A 20,462-nucleotide genomic window follows, 5' to 3' on the forward strand; every position below is an offset into this window, starting at 1 on the left:
AAAAAGAGACCGTAAGAAAATATATAATCGTTGTAAAAAATATTTTATGTTATGTAAAATTACAAATAAAAACATAGTGTAAAATACACATAAATTGCAAATTTTCTTGTGTTATGACCTATATTTTACTTTCTTATGCCAAATTTTACGTAGTGAATCAATATGAATGTAACTATTTGAATTCCAAACGTAATTTAATTATGAAAGGATCGTAAGATTACCTCGGGTGAAGAATAGTAACCCTATATATATATATATATATACATATACATACATACATACATACATACATGATAAACATTTTAAATATTTTGAAGTACACATAAAAAGAAAAAAAAATCAAGGAAGAATGAAAACATAAAATCTAAAATAAACAGAAAAAAGAGGTTGTGGCCTCACACGCTCCTGGGCTGGCACATCTTGGTCTCCCCTTCAACAAGCGTTCCCTAGGTCTCGCTGAAGGCGAGATATATGGGCGCCCGTGCAGTAATGCTACACCTTTTTTTTTAGAAAAGGAGGATGACCCCCGGCCTCTGCATCTGGTAGATGCATACGGCAATTTTATTGATTATTCACGAGGACCTTACAAAGTGTTACAACAATAAGCCTGAATTCACCAACTAGGCAAGATATCCATATGATGAAAGGATGCTAGCTGGGCCACTACCCAGACCACTCACCTAAACCTAACATCAAAAGCCGGAATCCCCAGCCTAGCCAACATACCGGGTCTGGGGCATAAACCGGTCTGACGCACTCACAGGTGTCGTCTCCACCATCTTCCACTGGTCCATCTCCAAGAAGATTGAGGTGCCAACCTTGGCAGGCCCTCCGCCATCAACGCCACCATGACGCCAAATGACGACCACCACCTACGGTAGAACATCACCAAGCAGATGGAGCGCTACCACAAGATGAAGATCAGCGGTAGATTAGATAAATTGCCGCACACATTGCCGCCGCCAAACACCTCACACGCACCACGAAGCGCCCACCGTGCTTCCGGGGACCCCAGGCGACGCCTTCAAGAAGGAGCGCGCCGAAGGTACGACGCCGTCGCCCGCAAGGGGAACTAGAGCTTTCGCCCAAATGAAGAGCACTGTGAGAGACGGGATAGGACCTCGACAAGGCCTCCAAGAAGGAAACCGGCGCCCACAAGGCGCCGCCATTGTCGTGGCCTCCGCCGACGGCCAAGGGTTTCCCCCGATCCCGCCCCCGTCCCAACCACCCGGCCAAAGACCTGGCCAGGGGAGCGCCCGCAGCCGGAGAAGGCATCGGACTTCATCAAAGCAGGCATGCCGGGTGACGGGGCACCCCGACCCACCATAGTAGACGTCCACCGAGACCTCGCCGCCCGCACAACCGAAGTCGCGGACCACCAGCTCCCACAGCCGTCGCCCGACGAGAGGCCACGCCGTCCACACCATCCGAGGCCGCCGCCCCGGCATCCACCCACCGCGCACATCCCGTCAAAACACGGAGAACGACCCACACCGCCGCCACCAGGGAGACCACGCCGCGAGCACCCAAGCCGGGCGACGAGGCAGGGCCGCGCCGGCCAGATCCGGGCGGATCCGGCGATCCCCGGCCCACCAGCCGCCAGAGAGAAGCCAGCCCCGTTCCAGGGCGGAGCCGGCCTGATCTGGCAGTTCGGCGGCCACCAGGAGGTGAGGAGGCGGGCGGCGGTGTCTGATGCGGGGAGGGGACGCCTCCACGTCGAGGCGGGTGCGCGGGGAAGCCCCGCCGCCGCCTACTGTCGCGCGGGCGGCTGCCGGCGGCGGCGGGGGAGGAGGAGGGGAGGCAGGGGGAAACCTGCGGGCGGCTAGGGTTTCGCCCCCGAGTCGCCCGGAGCAGACGACGCGGGGGTGCGGCGGTCCAGCTGATGGGATAACTCAAAAGATAGTTAGAATAATCTCGATAGCCTTGATCAAACTGTTGGTCTCACTGCTACACCTACGTAAACAGTTATACGTGATTAACGTAATGATCTGTATTACATTTTTCTGATGGAAGAAATTATAGGAGGAGGCGCCACTCACTTGAATTCAAGGGGTGGAGAGGTCTGTTAGGAATGTTACGTCAAAGAGAACGTAGGTTTACCTAGTGTAGCATTTTCAAATCTCGGGTCCCTGTGTGCGTGTCTAGTCTCGCGTACCTGAGGTTCCAAAGTCTTCATACGCGGCTGTCACGGCGAGTTGATCGCTAGCTAAAAGCTAACTAGTACCTAGCGTATCGCACGTGACTTTCTCCGGGAATCAATCCAATAACTAGTTGCTTCGTACAAGCACGTAACAAGAAAGCATCAATCGAGTCAACCTTAATTGGTAGGTGGAATTGGGGTTTTTTCCGGAAACCCTTCGGCGCCCAGGGCGATTAGGGTTTGGCGGAACTTGGCGGCGCCCGTGGACTAGATCGACGGGGCGCACGGGAGATCGCCGGGCAGGGATGGCCACACCGTCCGCTAGCGGCAGTGGGGGGGGGGGGGGGGGGGCTGGGGGAGAGGCGCTCTCGCCCAAGTCGGCCAGGCTCGTCTCGAGGAACAATTGGGGAAACTGGAAATTTCAGAGGAGGAGGCGACACCGCTGGTTCTTGATGATCGAGTTGATGGCGCTGTGGAGAAGTGGCTGATCGCGGGCAAGGTATTGCATCGCAACATATTGCATATCCAGACAATCTCCAACGCGCTACGTCCTGCATGGGGAAACCCTAAAGGACTGTCTTTCCGCATCGGCGGAGAAAATATGTTTGTAGCGGAGTTCGCTACAAAGCGAGATCGGGACCGCGTGTGGGAAGTAAGTCCATGGCACATCAGCAAGCACGCTGTCATCCTTTCTGAGTTTGACGATTGCATGAGACCGTCGGAGCTCAGGTTTGATAAGCTTCAAGTCTGGGCTAGGGTTGTGAACCTCCCGTTTAATCTCCGGGATGAGGCGTGGAGTAGAGCGATTGCTAAGCAACTGGACAAGAACGCAACTGATATCTATTTTGATCATGGCGGAGGCTACCTGCGCGCCCGCATTACACTGGATGTAGCGAAGCCATTGAGAAGGTGGATCTTGATTGAATCGGTAAGGAGGGGCAGACTGATCCGTATGACATACAATATGAAAATATACCTCACTTTTGCTTCTCATGTGGGCGATTGGGACACTCCGACTTGCTCTGTCCAACACCTGGCACGAGAGATGAACATGGTGATTTGCCTTTTGGCAAGGGGCTGAGACCAGGGGAAGAGAAGAGGAGACCTGCTGCGTCCGAGAGCTCATCATCAAATAGCCAGCAAACACGTAACAGTAAGCAGGACACAAAGAAATCTAGTACGGCTGATGATGGAGGAAAAGAGGTGAATTCACCTAAAAAGAGGAATGTGGCGCCCAAGCGGAAGGGGGGGCCGCCGACACAAGTGTACCGTAGGGTGGAGATGCCCCTGTTGATGAACTCTGCAGCAAACGATGGACAGGGGACTATTGCTATCCGTACAGACAAATCTGTTGAAGGGGAAGGCGATGAAGAGGAAGGAACTGAACGGGAATCGAAAAAGAAGAAGCCGACCCCAACAAATTCTGAAGACTCGGCAGTGGCTGCTGGACAGCCCTGCCCGGCTCAATGATTTGCTTAAGTTGGAACTGCCGGGGGCTTGGGAACCCCGAGGCAGTTCGTGAGCTTCGCAATGTGGTGAAGCAAGAAGGTCCCGCCCTTGTCTTTGTGATGGAAACGAAGATTAGGGCTGTCAGAGTAGAGAACCTAAAGTTTTCCTTGGGTTTCTCTGGTTGTTTTGCAGTTGACAGTGTAGGGCTGAGTGGAGGCCTTGGATTATTTTGGTCTAAGGACGTGTCCGTTGAGCTTAAGAATTACAGTGCCGGCCACATAGATTGTGTGGTGCGGAGAGTTGATACTCCATCTGATATATGGCGCTTCACAGGTTTCTATGGCGCGCCGAGAGTGGAGGATCGTCACCATAGTTGGCGTTTTCTTCGAACGTTATACTCACTGGCACACGATGCATGGATTTGTATGGGTGACTTCACTGAGACGTTGTACGCAGATGAACACTTCAGTCGTTCGGCTCGCCCTGAATGGCAGATGAGAGCGTTTCGAGAAGTAACAGACGAGTGTGCCCTTCAAGACCTGGGCTGGACGGGTGTGCCATTCACGTGGGATAATCGTCAGCAGGGAGGAGCAAATGTCAAGGCCCGGATTGATCATGCTTTCGCGAACGAGCAGTTCAGGCAGATGTTTGGCTTCACAGGTGTTCGCCATATCAGCTCGGCTGAATCCGATCATTGTTTTGTTAGGCTTGAGTTCCAGAAACAGATGTGCGATACGACTGGCCGGTCAAAACCTTTTAGGTATGAGAACGTATGGCAGACACATGTGGACTATGAACGGATAGTAACTGAGTGTTGGCACAATCAGCAACACTCACCTGGTCTACAAGGAGTCATGGAGTCGTTAGGCGCTTTGCAACAGCGGCTCGATCCTTGGGGGAAGAAAGAGTTTGGCTGTTTAAGAAGAACTGTCCGAAAATTGCAACAAAGGTTGGACAAATTACGGCGCCATTCTGTAGGGCGCGGTCCAAATGAGGAGGAAAAGAGTACGGTCATCAAGTTAAGAGAAGCTCTCCGGCAGGAGGAGATTTGGGTTTGACAACGATCTCGAGTTCTTTGGCTTCGGGATGGTGATAGAAATACAAAATATTTCCAGGCGCAGGCTAAGCAGCGACAACGCATTAATAAAATTGTCGGGCTACGTCGGATGGATGGGTCGTTTTTGTGCTGATGGAAACGAAGACAAAGTGGAGATACAGAACTTCTATCAGCAACTATACACCTCGCGAGGGTCGACGGACGCAACTGAGGTGTTATCGCATGTGCCTGTACAGATCACTCCGGAGATGAACGCGGTTCTGGACGGACTTTTACTCCGGATGATGTGCACAAGGCTCTTTTTCAGATGGCGCCATCAAAGGCACCGGGTGTCGATGGCTTCACAACGGGTTTTTTCCAGAAGCACTGGGAGTTGTTGCGACATGATATAACTAGTGCGGTTCTTGGATTTCTTAATGGAGGGGATCTGCCTTTGGGCTTGAACGACACGTCTATAACACTTATACCAAAGTTACGAAACCCCCAAAATATTACTCAATTCCGTCCAATTTCTCTATGCCCGGTCTTGTATAAGATTGCGGCCAAAGCTATCACAAACAAACTGAGAGATTTTATGGATGAGATTATTAGCCAGGAGCAAAGTGCTTTCATTCCAGGTCGCGTCATCACTGATAACATATTGGTTGCATTTGAAAGTGTGCATGCCATGAAAAGGCGGAAGAAGGGGAAGAACTTTGCATGTGCGGTTAAATTGGACATGATGAAAGCTTATGATAGGGTGGAATGGAGCTACCTCGAAGCAATCCTCCTTAAATTTGGCTTTGGCATCAACTTAGTGAGATTGATCATGAAGTGTGTCACTTCGGTTCGTTTCTCGGTACGGGTAAATGGTGAACAACTACCCTACTTCACGCCCACGTGTGGATTAAGGCAAGGTGATCCCATGTCACCCTACCTGTTTTTGATATGTGCAGAAGGTTTTTCTTCACTGCTGAAATATTATGGGCAGATCGATAGAGGCATTCGAGTCAGTTTCAGATCTCCATGGGTGAATCATCTGCTGTTCGCGGATGATAGCCTTATTTTCATGACAGCTGACAGTCAATGTGCAGGAAGATTAAACCGCATTCTGCAATTGTATGGGGTTGCATCGGGCCAGTGTGTTAACCGGGAGAAGAGCTCAATTTATTTCAGTCCCAACACGCCGGTTGCTACTAGGCAGATTATCAAGACTACGCTCGATGCGCACGTCGAGGCGTTTAGTGAACGTTATCTTGGCCTCCCCACGGCTGTGGGGAAGATTTCCAGTGGCACTTTCGATCACATCGGTGAACGTTCACGAAGCAAGATGCAAGGGTGGTCGGAGAGATTGTTTGCTTGTGCAGGGCGAGAAACTTTGATCAAATCAATTGCCCAGGCAATTCCCACTTTCAGCATGAGTTGTTTTCTTCTGACCAAGAAGGTGTGCAAGAGTTTGACATCCAATATGGCAAGATACTGGTGGAGTAGTTCAATCGATAAGCGTTCTCTGCACTGGATGTCGTGGAAGAAACTTGCAACGCCTAAGTGTAGTGGAGGTATGGGTTTTCGAGACCTACATCTTTTCAACTTGGCCCTTCTCGGCAAGCAGGGATGGCGGCTGTTGACAAGCCCGGATTCGCTGTGTGCTCGAGTTTTAAAGGGCAGGTATTTTCCGGACTCAGATTTCATGCAGGCCTCAGCTCCTAAACGTTCATCGGCAACTTGGAGGGCCATAATATCTGGCCGGGAGGCTTTACTCACCGGACTAATCAAGAGGGTGGGTGACGGATCATCCATTGCGGTCTGGGATGACCGATGGATTCCATCTACAACAACAATGGCGCCTTTGTTCAGGCCTCCAAATACCAATATTTCTTGGGTAAGCGATCTCATCGATACCGGAAACTGGACATGGCGGCGGCAGTTGGTTCGTGATACTTTCATCGCACCAGATGCGGAGGCTATACTCAATATCCCACTCCGGTCTGGTGGGGGTGATGATTTCCTTGCCTGGACACATGAAACTTCAGGAAACTACACCGTTAAATCGGCGTACCGTGCTCTTATGATTCGCAACGAGCGTCAAGCTCTAGAAGAAGGGACGGATACCGGATCCTCGATTGATAATCAGCGGCTGTGGAATGGTTTGTGGAAGTTAAATGTGATGCCAAAGGTGAAGGTGTTCTTCTGGCGGGTGCTAAGGGGAATTCTGCCTGATGAGTGTACCCTTAAGCATCGGCACTTGAGGCAGGTAGGACTTTGCAAAATCTGCATGGCGATGGATGAGGATATGGAGCATGCTCTGTTGCTATGTTCACACGCACGCCAATTCTGGGATGAAGCGCAGCAGCTTTTTGACTTTCATATGCCACGGCTACACCCAGATACTTGGGCGAAAGATGTAATCTGTGATGACAGATTCACGAGTAGAGACCGAGCCATCATAGTTTCAGTTATGTGGTCGGTTTGGCACTCTAGAAAAAAGCTGACGCATGGGGAAGACAAGCTGGATCCTGCTGTTTTAGTTCGCAGAACCAGGGAAACACTATCACTTCTGGAAATCCCTCGACGTCACGCAATCTTGTTGCCTGGACATGGATGGCGCCCCCCGGACATGGAATTTGTAAAAATCAACACCAATGCTGCGATCCGTAGGGAGGACGGCAAGGGTGGCGGGGGCGGAGTTGCTCGCTCAGCAAGTTCCTTTCAAGGTGCTTGCAGCAAACCATACCCGGGTGTGACTGACCCCCTCATCGCGGAGACGATGGCAGTTCGTGACGGCGTCATCTTCGCCAAGCTACGGGGTTTTTCGAAAGTCGTGCTCGAGACAGATTGCTTGGAGGTAGTCAACCTTTGGGCCGCTCGGCATGATTCTCGCTCTATTGTGGCACCCATCTTAGTAGAAATTGGAGAGCTAGCTAGCACTTTTACTTCTTTTGTAATTCAGCATGTATCTAGGTCAGCTAACGGTCCAGCTCATACCTGTGCTAAGCATGCTTGCACGATTGATGGAACCGAGAGTTGGCTTGACAACACTCCTAGCTTCCTGATCAGCAGCCTATTGGCTGACTGCTCGGCGAACGCCTTTGTTTAATAAAGCTCCCAAATTTTCCCTCGCAAAAAAAAAGAAAAACAGTCGTCAGCTGGTGATGACTAGTCGGGGTTTCACCAACACTCCGCTCTTCTCTTCTCTTCTCTTCTTGATGAAGCAGTGTAGGGAGAGCCAATAAACACATCAATCACCATGGCATATACTAACAGATGCTATAACTGAATCAATCAATTATGTCCAAACGACATGTCATGTAGAAACAACATACACGACTCACTCACTTCCAGTTTCTTTGCAGATCCCTGCTTCAGGTTACAACAAATAGTGTTCAATTCCCATGGCCAACATTATTATTGGTTCTCTCGACCACATAGAAGCATATTGTCAATAATACAAGATACACATAACTCTTCTTTGCCAAAGAAATGAAAAACTGGAACCACAACAAAGCATTGCTGATCCAGCTTTTAATTCATGTTGCAGCATCGCTTCAGCCTTTGGCTCCATAACCATACAGGTCCTGCATTGCATACACGTAGCTAAGTCGCAAGCTAGGCCGGCTAGTTTCCCCTCCACCTGCTCACATCAAGATTTAAAACAGATGATATATTGTACTATACATTCAGCTGCTAACTTGATTGTCCAAATCATGCAGCCCACAGACCGAACGGACACTAAGAGTAATATAGCCAATGCAGGAGGGAAATGCATAATTGCCAATCAGTTAGTAGGTAATGCTTTGCTTACCATATTGCTAATAGGTGCAAGTTGATCAAATTAATCTATCACCAAGGCAATAAATATTCCCACTCACTAATTAATTAGCGCCATTGCAAAACAAGGAAAGAACCACGACTTGAAGCACAATTAATAGCAGAGAAAAAAGAATAGTACCAATCTGATTCAGTGGAGAGCATGATCTGATCTCCTTTCCTCAATATGCTGTTTGTGGTCGGTTGGCTTCATGTTCTTTGTTTTCATCTCTTGAACTGGATTCAACTACTATTTCCTCCTCTGTACCATCGAGTGGACTAAACAGATAGATGCAAGATGGAATCAATAGGAGGAACCAACTAAAAACACATAGTGTTCCGAAGGAACAAATTAAGAGTTGCTTTAATTTACCTCCAGATTTCATTAAGTGCTGGGACAGTGCATCTCTCACATTCACGGCGTCCTCATCTGCTACCCGCCTCACTTGCTCTATGTAATTATACTCCTGGTCGTCTGGCATGCCTGCACCCTCCTCCATGTCTATCACTATGTTATGCAACACACAGCACGTGCCGATTGTCCAGAACCTCTGAAGTTCATTATTTGGATGCCACCCTTTTCCCTCCAGGCACTTCCATGTGTCTTTCAGCCTTGTTAGAGCCCTCAACGCGACGGCTGTAGCTTCCGAATGTCTCCTGTTGAACTCAAGTTTGGCGTCTAAGACTGGGAGGCCATTTTCCAACTGGTAAGGTGTGAGGAGCCAGGGGCGAATAGGGTATCCTGCATCACCAATGATGTATCCCCCGACTTCTGATCCACCGCTTGACGACACCTTCAACTTGTTACCATTCAGCCAGGTACCCTCCTCGCAGGACTTGAAGAGCCAAGAGTCGTGCAAAATGATCGACTGGTTCATGCTACCTTGCAATGGGTAAAAAAATTCTGTGAACCTCATATCCGGGTCAATGACGACTTGCATTAGCATGCCACTATTCTCCTCACGGTCGTGGTTTCGTGATCCGGATTTGATGGGAGTTGTATGTACAACACCGCCGCAGTTAGGGAGGCCATGGATCTTCTCAAACTTGCACTTGATCTTCTCCATCTGAGCTGAGCCTGGCCAGCGCAAGTGGTGCATTCTTCGCCCAACCATGGCCTCAACAAACACCTGAGTTACTAGCAACGCAGTTGACTTTTTGACACCAAGAAAAGATCCTATGGTAACCGGTGGCTCACCAGAGTTTAGCATCCGGAGAGCGATGGCTACTTGATCTTGTAAAGACATCACTCTACCATCAATAAAAGTGTGCTTCCTTGCCATCATATCTTTGGAAATGGGGATCCTCACCAAGCTGCACACGTAGCTAAAAGTGCTTCTTTTCATTTTGTATGCAGACTCAAATCCGTGCGCATCCACCAAAGAAGATGATAAAGTTTCTACATGACGACACAAATGCGAGAAGTGGTCACAAACAATCTCTAATTTGAGAGGAAAGGACAAAAATATTATTCTATATTTACATAACTAGGAGAAACGTATGAGAACAAGCAACTAAACCGACAATACTTAGCAACTTGAGAGAGTGTAACTAAATCAAGGCACTAGCCCTTTCAATTCAGAAAAAGAAAAAAAATAGTAGTTTCCATGATATTTTTATAGCTGCTGGCCTAGAACTACTGAACAACCACGTTTACATGTCATCTGAAATGACGTAATCATGTGAAACAAAAAAAACATGGAATAAATTCAGTAATCATGATGTATGGATGAAAAGCAAGAAATAAAATCAAATGAACTTATAAACTGGTGTAGAAGTCAGAGTACCAAAGCAAATTAAGACAAAGTTCATATGTTTGGTTTTCTTGTCTTGAATACGGTACTAATGTTTGAATCCAATTTGAAGTTGTCTTGTCTTGTGTACAACACGTACCATTTCTTTTTGTTATCTCCATGACGTGCATGTGCCTTGACATACTCCACATGTCTGAACTTGTCCCACTCAGGACCAGATCGTCCTGCGTTTATTGAAGAGAGCAACCATATCCCGCAGTATAACTGCAAATGCCTTGGTTTTATATCTCGCATGTACTCTGGCAGTTCTTCCATGTCATTATCTTCCAGGAGCAACGTCCTGAGTGCAGGGATGCTCTCGAGCACCTTCAATTTTGGACAATCGGTTATGCTAAGCTTCTGCAAATTGGGGAGATTGGCAATCCTCTCTAGGTCAGGGCTTCCAAAAACTGTAAGCTCAACAACAGAAGGAAAGTTCTCAAGGCAGTTCAGGTGTTGGACATCTTGTATGGATAAGTCTTTCAAAGCCCTTGCATTCAAGGCGAGGCCTCGAGGAACATGCCTTAGTTTGCATTTATTGAGCACAAGATTCTCCAACTGGGGCATGGCTTGTACTTGCCCCTCCCAATCCCACTTCTCCCATTGCACCATTCCTTCTAAGATCAACCTGTTTAATCTTGGAAATGGAGCTTCGGCCGCCTGCAAGAATCCAGTTCCCACATGCTTAATGCATGGAGCACCACGGACCTGAACTAACCGCAGATTGGGGAGGTGACACAACCCATTTGGAAGTTGTGTGCAATAGGCTAGGTCAGCAAAGAATAGAGTGTTCAAGTTGTTGAGGGGCACCGCTGACGTGGACATCATCCAATTGGGGAGTTGCCTACCAAAATACCCGGTGATTTCAAGAATTTCTACACTCGGAGGAGGGCTGAGCTCATCGAACACATTCTCAATTCGTTGCTGCTCTACCTTAGAGACACCTTTTTTCTCTTTGACCAACCCATCATGGCCCAGTACGCTAGTGCACACCAGGAATAGCTTCATAATATTCATTTTCTCCCCAAGCTTAGCACTGGCAGCAAATGAGCCACTAGATACATTCTCCAATTGAACTAGTTCAAGATATTTGAGTTGGGAAAGAGGCCCTAACTCATCCAAACTGCACCAATCGCCATCCATGTGCGCTCGAAACCCACTTAGTCTCCTCATATTTGTCAAACCACTGAATCCTCTAGGCACCATACTTTCTTTCGGGAGAATAAGTAACCTCAGCTGGCGAAGCTTAACAATGCTATGAGGAAGATTCACCAATTTTGCACATCCACGAAGGTCAAGGAATTCTAATAGTTTGATCTTGCCAATGTTCCGTGGAAGCACAGATATATCAGTATTTAATAATGCTAGATACCTCAGGTGCTTGAGTTGATGCAATGATTTAGTCAATGCAGCCACATCTGCAGATTGAATATATAGAGTCCGCAAACTAGAAAAAGTAACCAATGAAGCACCAGGTTTCATCTTGATCTGAACTGTGGAGATTAATGTTCTGACTGATTTTTGCGCCTGTAGAGATTTCCAGCCAAGTTCACCTGATTGTGATTGGTTAGTTTCTATGGACAACCAAAGAAACTTTTGTGAACTAAGTTTAGTAAGAATATCATTATCTCCGTCTTGAGCAATGAGTGCTTCATCTTTAGTCATATACTGAGCAAATGAGCGAACAACATCATGCATGGTGCAAACCCATATATCAGTATATGATTTATCTGGTTCTATAAGATTCCTAGATACCAGCTCCTTGTAGTAATTTCTTCCCAACTCTTCTAAATCACTAGAGTTTCCATGAATAAATCCTTCGCTCATCCACATCGCGACGACTTGATCCAGAGTAAAAGTTCCACTTTTAGGAAGAATAGAGTAGAATAAAAAGCACTGTTTCAGGTAAGGAGGCATATATTCATAGCTTAAGTATACCGCATAGTTGAGCTCTTGGGGCATTTTAGTTATTGACCATTTTGAATCATCCAAAACCTGCTGCCAATCACGACATAAGCTCCCTCTTCCACGCAAGAGTCCTCCCATTACTTTGACGGCAAGTGGTAAACCACCACATTTTTGTATAATTTTCAATCCAATATCCTTTAGCGTATTTATGTGGTCTTCATCTATCTCACTTGAGAGTACCTGAAAACATGTTGTGCAAGGGAGAAATATAATTAGTTAGCTATGTATTAAGCTCCTCAAAAGCTAAAATTTACCTCCTAAGAGACAAGAGGACTATTTGATGTATATGTACATTTCTCAAGTTAAGTTTGACTATGGACATATTCAAATTAGAAAAAGTACACGTGGAAAAGAAATGCTATAAATATATTTACTTATCCTGCTCCTACATACATTAGATTAGGGCAATGACTTCCACATGTAACATACATACGTTATACCTAGAAAGCAAATGTTTCTTTCCTTAATTATATTTTTACATCATGGAGTATATTGCTGAAAATATATTCTTTTGCATTACTCTCCCATTGTTATTACAGAAACTCGAGATCCTAGTCTATTATTTTCCCTAATTTTACTGTCACTTGAAATTATCTTTCTCCCAAGTCGCCTAAAATGCATGATACGTACTAGACCAAGCATTGTTGACTAAAATTTCCATGCAATTTTTTAGCAAAACTACCACAATCTTCTAGTCTGGTTATTTTGTTGTATTGGTGAGGCTCACTGAAATCTTTATTTTTTACTCTACAATATTATTTTGTGTATTTGTAAAAATGATACATACATTAATTAAAAATTATCCAAATTTCTTATTATTACTCAAACATGATAAAACACAATTTGAATGTCTCGAATATGTGTCATGTGGGCATAAATAAAATATGGAAAAGGCAGGCGGTGATGTGATAATCTTGTTTAGCATCATGTTTTATTGACACTAACCATGTAAAATTAGCAGTGAAGAATTATTGACAACCAAACCTTCCAAAAGGTAATATTGCATACAAGTTTATATGTAATTAATTTGGACGCATCGTAACATTTTTCCTACCTGACTACTTAATTACATGGTACTGCTAATAAATAGAATACAACTGTTACAGTGATTGGCGATTTTACAAGCCGTCCATTCACCTTAATCCGACGATGGAAAAATAGGAGTTACAAGGAGTTACAAAACAAAAATTACGGAAAATTATATTTAACGGTGGGACCGGTACAATTTTTTGGTGGGACCAGTTAATTTTTCAAAGGGTAGATCCGTCACTAATAATTTGGTAAATTGCCCATCACAATATCGTCTGATCCACTCGTCTCCGTGTATCCCGCGGCGGCCCCAATCCAGCAGGGAAGCAACCACAGGCCCGCCTCCCTGGATTCGCTCCTGCCGCGAGGGTTCCAGCCCGGCGCCGCCTGCAGCAGTGTGCCGCCTCCCTGGAAACCCTCCGCTGTGGTGTGCCGATCCTGCCCGATGCCTCCCTGCCCCACCGCCCCCTGCAGCGGCTCCCTCCGTCGAGCAGCCGGTGACGCCCAACACCGGCCACCAGTCCGTGGGTAGGCAGCGTCCACTCCCCCTCCCACCCACCAGCATGTGGCTTAATCTGAATCTTCATATATTTGCTCTACTCTTTATCTGAATCTTTTTGCTTTGTTCAATGTCTTGCAACATGCTGTCTTCTGATCTTGCCCTTATTTTCTGTATAACCCGAAAATACATAGTCACCACTCACCAGCCACTCTGACATACATAAGTTTAAACTTTCAGTAGGAAACTGGTGATGTTTAGTTTGCTTTTACTCATAGTTGTACAAGATATTCAGGATCCAGTCTAGTCAAGGTTATGCTTGCATTCCTGTTTTTTTTTCAACGAGCCAGCCCATCATTGACTGAAAGTGGAAGGTTCAGAAATTTCAAGTTCTCTTGGAATTTGTTGACAACTATAGAATTTGTTAAAATACATCCAGATATTTAATCACTATGGGATTTAGTATAATTATGATGTTCACACAGATGGAAAATGTGCTTTGTTAACAACCTTATAAAATTTGGTATATTTATTCACAAACTTCTCATTGTTGTTACTAGTACAACTTAATGTCCTATAATGCAGTGGAGGAGTTGTTGACATTCTTTTTATTTGCTTGTGTGGATCAGGAAAATGGATTCGGACCAGTGGAGGAGCTTACCTGAAGCTCGCCGGAGTAAAAAGGTATCTTCCCCCCTTCTCATTAAGGAGCTTGTCCCGGTGATTTCAATTACATATTTCATTCTGTAGGTAACACTGAGCATGCTACAATTCCTTGGATTTCACTTGCTAGTTGTAATGATCACTCTGGTACTGAGCCACTAAGTATTGAGCGCACAAATGTAGTCAATGTTTCCCTTTTTTTTGCGAATAGTCAATGTTTCCCTTTGTAGGAGCAATGCTTTTACTTGTTGTATTGGTCGAAAGGTACCCTTCTTCCTTGTTTAATTTTGCATGCGATTCATAAATAATATAGCATCATAACTGTTATTCTCTATAGGAATCTCATGATGATGATTGCTATGAAGTGTTCATGGATGACTTTGATCATAACTGTTTTTCAGAGGGTATGGGTATGGTATTGCATTTCTTCTTTGCCTTATATGTTATTTTCTTCATGGTTGTACCTGATGACCTAATGTCAAGAGCTTTGCATCTGAATAATATGGCTAATATGTAATAACTGAGTTATAGATTTTTTATTGTGATTTTCTGTTGCGCAGGACTTCGACAAGGTGTGGCTGATCTTTGATTCCACGCAATCGAGGGAGTTCCGCAAGCTTGGATTTTGCAGATTTGCTTAGCTTTGCTGATAGTTAGGTGCACCTGGAAGCGGTCTCATTTTGACGTTGGGTTCCCTTGGTTGGTTAGATCGTGCAAGGCATCATCAGCGAGCTAGAGCAGCAGGGGCGCTGCCAAGGAGCAACTCTAGAGTTTTCTCACCTGCCACTTGCTGTGTGCCGTGGTCAGTCCACATGAATGCCTCTAACTTGGTCTGCTAGTCCAGTTTGTGTTGCTTGTGGTAGAGTCCAATGTATTCGTCGAAACCTTATTATTAAGGGCATGTTTGGTTCGTGTCCTGGCCACTTTGCCTGGAGAAATTCGGTGCCTGAGTTGAGCCTGGAGAATATGTGTTTTGCGCCTGGGCAGGCTGGCCTGGAAGTGGGATGTTTGGTTGGTAGCCTGGCCTGAAAAAGTATTAGAGAGAATATTATAAGGCTAAGAATCTATACAAGCGTGGAGCCCATCAGCCCAGCCAATTATTTTAATATTAATTTATAGCCAGGCAGCACCAGGCATCCGGAACGGATGGCCTGGGCCAGGCTAATGGCGATGCCATGGTTGGCTCAGGCTAACGACGATTCCAGGTTTGCTCCAGCCAGGCACATGTTCGATCGTTCAGGACGTTAACCAAGCAAACACCAGGAAGGTTCCAGGCGAGTTTGTGGCCAGGCACGAGATGGCTAGGGTGCCAACCAAACTGACCCTAAGTTGCTGAAACTAGGTGCAGGCATCTGGACCTGGCTCTACCAGATCTACCTACGACCCAGCGACGCAACATGGGGGTTCAGAACCGGAGTCCACCCCAGCCCGGGTGGATCAAAATCAACACGGATGGCGCTCTCGACACACAGCTCCAGGTGGGAGGCGCAGGAGGAGTTGCTCGCTCACACCTCTCCTTCATTGGCGCATGGAGCAAGCCAATCGCCGGTGTAACTGACCCCTTCAATGACGAAACTCTAGCATTTCGAGAGGGAGTGATATTTTCCCAACCGAGGGGCTTCTCGCACGTGGTAATGGAGGTGGACTGCTTGGAGGTAGCGAACCTCTGGAATTCGCATCAGTCCTAGATCGATTGTGAAGCCTATCTTCGATGAAATCAAAACAAGAGCTGCAAACTTCGTTTCCTTCTCGATCCAGCATGTCTTAAGAGAAGCCAATTGTTCGGTTGATCTTTGCGCGAAACATGCGACTAATCTTTCAGTATCAGACGTTTGGCTGGACTCTTGTCCACCCTTCTTAGTTAGCAGCTTCTTAGCTGAATGTAACCGGATCTCAATCATGCAATAGAGCTGCAAACTTCGTTTCCTTCTCGATCCAGCATGTCTTAAGAGAAGCTAATTGTTCGGTTGATCTTTGCGCGAAACATGCGACTAATCTTTCAGTATCAGACGTTTGGCTGGACTCTTGTCCACCCTTCTTAGTTAGCGGCTTCTTAGCTGAATGTAACTGGATCTCAATCATGCAATAAAGCTCCTTAATTTCACGTAAAAAAAGGTGCAGGCATCTGACTTCGAATGTCTCTATCCAAGTACTCCCTCTGTTTCCTTTTAGTCTACATATAAGATTTGCTCAAAGTCAAACTTTGAGTATGACCAACTTTGTAGGAAGAAATATCAACATCTACAATACTAATGCTATATGGTATGAAAATTAATTTCATGATGCATCTAACAATATTGATATCATATTGTGAATCTCGATGTTTTTTTCTATAAACTTAGTCAAAGTTAACAAAGTTTGACTTTGACCAAATCTTATATGCGGACTAAAAAGGAACGGAGGGAGTACATGGTTTCTTGAAAATGCTAATTTGAAGATGAGTAATGAATGCTGGTGCTTAATGCCCTTCTCAAAATTAAAAGGGAGGAAATTACACTACCAACTGCACTAGAAATGAGTTCTACAAGCATAAATGCCAACAGTTGAATATCCACCTTTCTCACAGTGCATTAGACGATTAATTTTGCCTCCATTCAAACATAATTCAGCTACCAATCAACCTGCTTGCAATTTTGTGAAGGGGTAGTCTTTGACTTCAATTTTGTGCCGCGAGAACAAGCCTGAAACCACACATTTTCCTTCACCTCTGAAGTTTAATAGTATACCAATACCATCAATGAAGAATCTGCAAACTGCTCACAGAAGTTTAATGGTTTCTGTCGAGAAGCAACAGTCAGATAGCGCGAGCATTGAACTGGACATACATTTTCTCTTCATGTCATAGTGAACTTGTAAGCATATTCACAAACATTACAGCATCACTACTTGTTCAGAACAATCAGATCTGGAAATAGCTGCACTAAAATGACAATTTTGGAGTCTCTGTACTCACAATTCAATAACATATTGAGAACCCATTCAAGTACGTGATTGGAAAAAAGAGCAGGTCATGCTGTTGTCTTGTTTTAGTTTTCAAATTATAACCGCATATGCATGATAGTAATCAGCGTTTCCAAATTGGAATCTGAAGGAACCAGATCACGAGTTGACTCACCAGAGTGGTAGTGCGAGAAGTAGCGTTGCATCCTCATCCTTGATCATCATCCTCCGTGTGATATGGGGGGCAGACGCAAGATCGAGCGTGTGAGGACGGCAGTGCACGACGACGAGGCCTTGTTCAGGTGGAGGTTCCCGCGAATGGTGCGAACATGGGCCAGGTCCTCGTCGTCGTCCTCCCCAGCTGAAGCCATCAGCCGCCGTCGCCGCCGTTGTCGTCACAGGGGCGGCGAGATACGACGATGCTTGTGCGACGAGTCGGCCTCCGGCTAGAACATGTCTACGTCAAAGTCACAATCCCTGACCCTCTCGCGGTTCCAGGAGACCACCGGATCCCAGTCCCGACCGCCGGGGAGTGAGGAGCCGGCCGCAGGCACAAACCTAGGTGGTGGAGCTCTTTTACGGTGATTGGAGGAAAAACGGAAAATGAGAGAATCAGGTCGGCCAAAAAATTACAGAGACTATTATACCCTTTCTATAAAAAAGTAAATCTTTAAATGATTTTCCTAGATCTAACGGTTAGAAAAATTCAGAGGTGGAGTTACACGAAATTACGAGTCGTAACTCTCCAATCACCGTAAAAGAGCTCTAAATAGAAACACATAGTTTATTCACTTGATTAGTTAAGAGATGGTATTCAGTTAAGTACGGACCTGTTTCTTGAGCAGTGACCAAGCATCTTCAGGCAATAATGTGTCGACGCGGTGGTAGGGCCATCTGGCTATCATCCCTCGAGCAACACCTTCATCTCTAGTGGTGATAAGGACTCGGCTGCATGAAGCAGCAGCATTGAGAAAGGGTATTTTCAACACACCATCCCATGCTCCATGGTCCCACACATCATCCATTACCAGCAAGGTCTTGTGGCCAATCAAGGCATTCTTGAGGCTTTGGTGAAGCGTGGCCTTTGCATTTCCAGCCGGTTGGGCGTCTCCGCCAGCTTCAATTATGGCTCTTCTTAGCAGCGCAACCTCACCGAAGTTTTGGTTGACACTCAACCATATCTTTTTACTGAACTCACCTTGTATTGCCTCGTCATTAAAGACCTTCTGCGCAAGGGTGGTCTTGCCAATCCCGCCGACACCTACAATGGCAACTAGCATGATGTCATTGTCGACCTCCTTTCCTGTTTGCATGATTTGCGCAACCAGTGCTCTTGTGTCCTCTTCAATCTTCTCCCCAACCACAGCCGACCGGTCAAAATCCCCTACCGTCTCCCGACTAGGATTACCATGATGAGATGCGCTCACATAGCTGCTATGACAATCCTCAAAGAACCTGAAGTTGATGAAGTTGAAAGCAGCACTCCGCTCCTTGATGGTATCAAGCCTCTGGTTCAACTTCTTGATGCGGGTGCCGATCTCATGAGCATGGATGGGATTCCTCATACAGGAGAGCAAGGGATTGAGACACCCTACATTTCCGGTGGTTGGTCCACGCTCCATGGATTTGAGCTGGCAAAGGTCAAGGATGTCAGTAGCCCCGTACATGGCGCGCTTAAGCTGCCCCACCCACTCTCGGACAGTCTCGTCGATGATGTTCCTCCTATCGGCATCGGCAAGGAAATTCTTGAGGTCCCGAAGCTTTTCGCCCATCTTGTCGATCTCACCGGAGACGCCCAACATCGTCCCTACCTCATCTGCCGCTGCCCGCGCTAGCATATGGCTGAGGTAGGATGCAAATGCATCCAGCACCATCGCCATATTTCTTGCTAGTTTTTGCTGCAACAAGAAAGGTAATTAATAAGTAGGAGGTCGAGAAAATTAAGAAGAACTAGCAAGAAGCTTTGATTAGCTAGCTGCACACACACACACACAGAGACCTGCTCACTCAAGAGAGAGAGAGAGACCTGCTCACTCAAGAGAGAGAGAGAGAGACCTGCTCACTCAAATCTGGGGAGTATGTATCCGCATGCAACTAAGTCCTGGTGTTGATAACGGGAGATGGGGCTCCTGTTGTATATGAACGAAAGGGAGGCTGCCTAACTAATATTCGTCATTGTGGGCATAGACTAGCAGTGGTGCACCTTTCCAGCAATTTTCACGCACCTAATTCTGCAACCGCTTTGTGCGATGCATCCACAAAAGGGTATCCACGCTAAGGCTAGTCATAGTGGGAGTAACTTAGCTAGTAACATAGCGCACTTCGAGAAAATTCTGCTTATGTGGCAAGTAATTAATGAGAGGTGGTAACATAATATGTTACTGTAACATAGCGCTTTTCAAGACAAGATGAGTCTACAAGCTAATAAATGAAGTCATCTATGATACTACTATTATATTACTTTACATTATGAAGGTAGTAACTTAGACTAGTGTTATATGCATGACACTAGTCTAAGTTACTCCCCACTATGACCAGCCTAAAGCGGGGCAGCGCGAAAGGTGGGAAAAGTGCATGGAGACCATGATGGAGAGCACTACAGGAGCGTGTTTGGTTGGTGAGGTACTATAATGGGTCGGTTTCGACGGCCATGAAGACCATGATGGAGCGTGTGGACCATCCAGATTATTAATCTGTTTTTCAGTGGATTATTACTCTATTTAACTAATCTATTTAAGGCTGCTAAAGTAATTGGTTGGTGAGCTACTACTATGGGTCTGGTTCGACGGCCATGAAGACCATGATGGAGCGTCTAGACCATCCGGATTACTAATCTGTTTTTCAGTGGATTACTAATCTGTTTAACTATATAATCTATTTAAGGCTGCTAAAGTAATTGGGTGGTGAGGTATTACTATGGGTCTGGTTCGACGGCCATGAAGACCATGATGGAGCGTGTGGACCATCCGGATTACTAATCTGTTTTTTAGTGGATTACTAATCTGTTTAACTAATTTACTTATCCCCAACTGTTTGCATCTGGAACCGCTCCAGAGAGGCGATACAGGAGGCGAGGCTCCTGCTTTCCTCTACATCGCCGGCGACCCTGGGTCCTTGTCCGTCTCCGTCTGCCGCTCC

At 46.2% G+C, this 20,462-nt stretch overlaps 1 protein-coding gene across 1 annotated transcript; it reads right to left on the reverse strand.

The window, feature by feature from the left end:
• Positions 1-8,614: 8,614 nt before the first annotated feature.
• On the reverse strand, positions 8,615-19,525 carry LOC125525735 (putative disease resistance protein RGA3). The gene is given in 6 exon segments (XM_087534303.1): positions 8,615-8,697; positions 8,700-8,711; positions 8,806-9,831; positions 10,258-12,373; positions 18,155-19,222; positions 19,324-19,525. Coding segments are annotated over 5 exon segments (4,287 nt in total). The 5' UTR covers positions 19,205-19,222; positions 19,324-19,525.
• Positions 19,526-20,462: the final 937 nt, after the last annotated feature.

The sequence above is a fragment of the Triticum urartu genome, chromosome 7A (genome assembly GCF_056163025.1).
Source record: "Triticum urartu cultivar PI428250 chromosome 7A, HENAU_Tu73, whole genome shotgun sequence".
Lineage (NCBI taxonomy): Eukaryota > Viridiplantae > Streptophyta > Magnoliopsida > Poales > Poaceae > Triticum > Triticum urartu.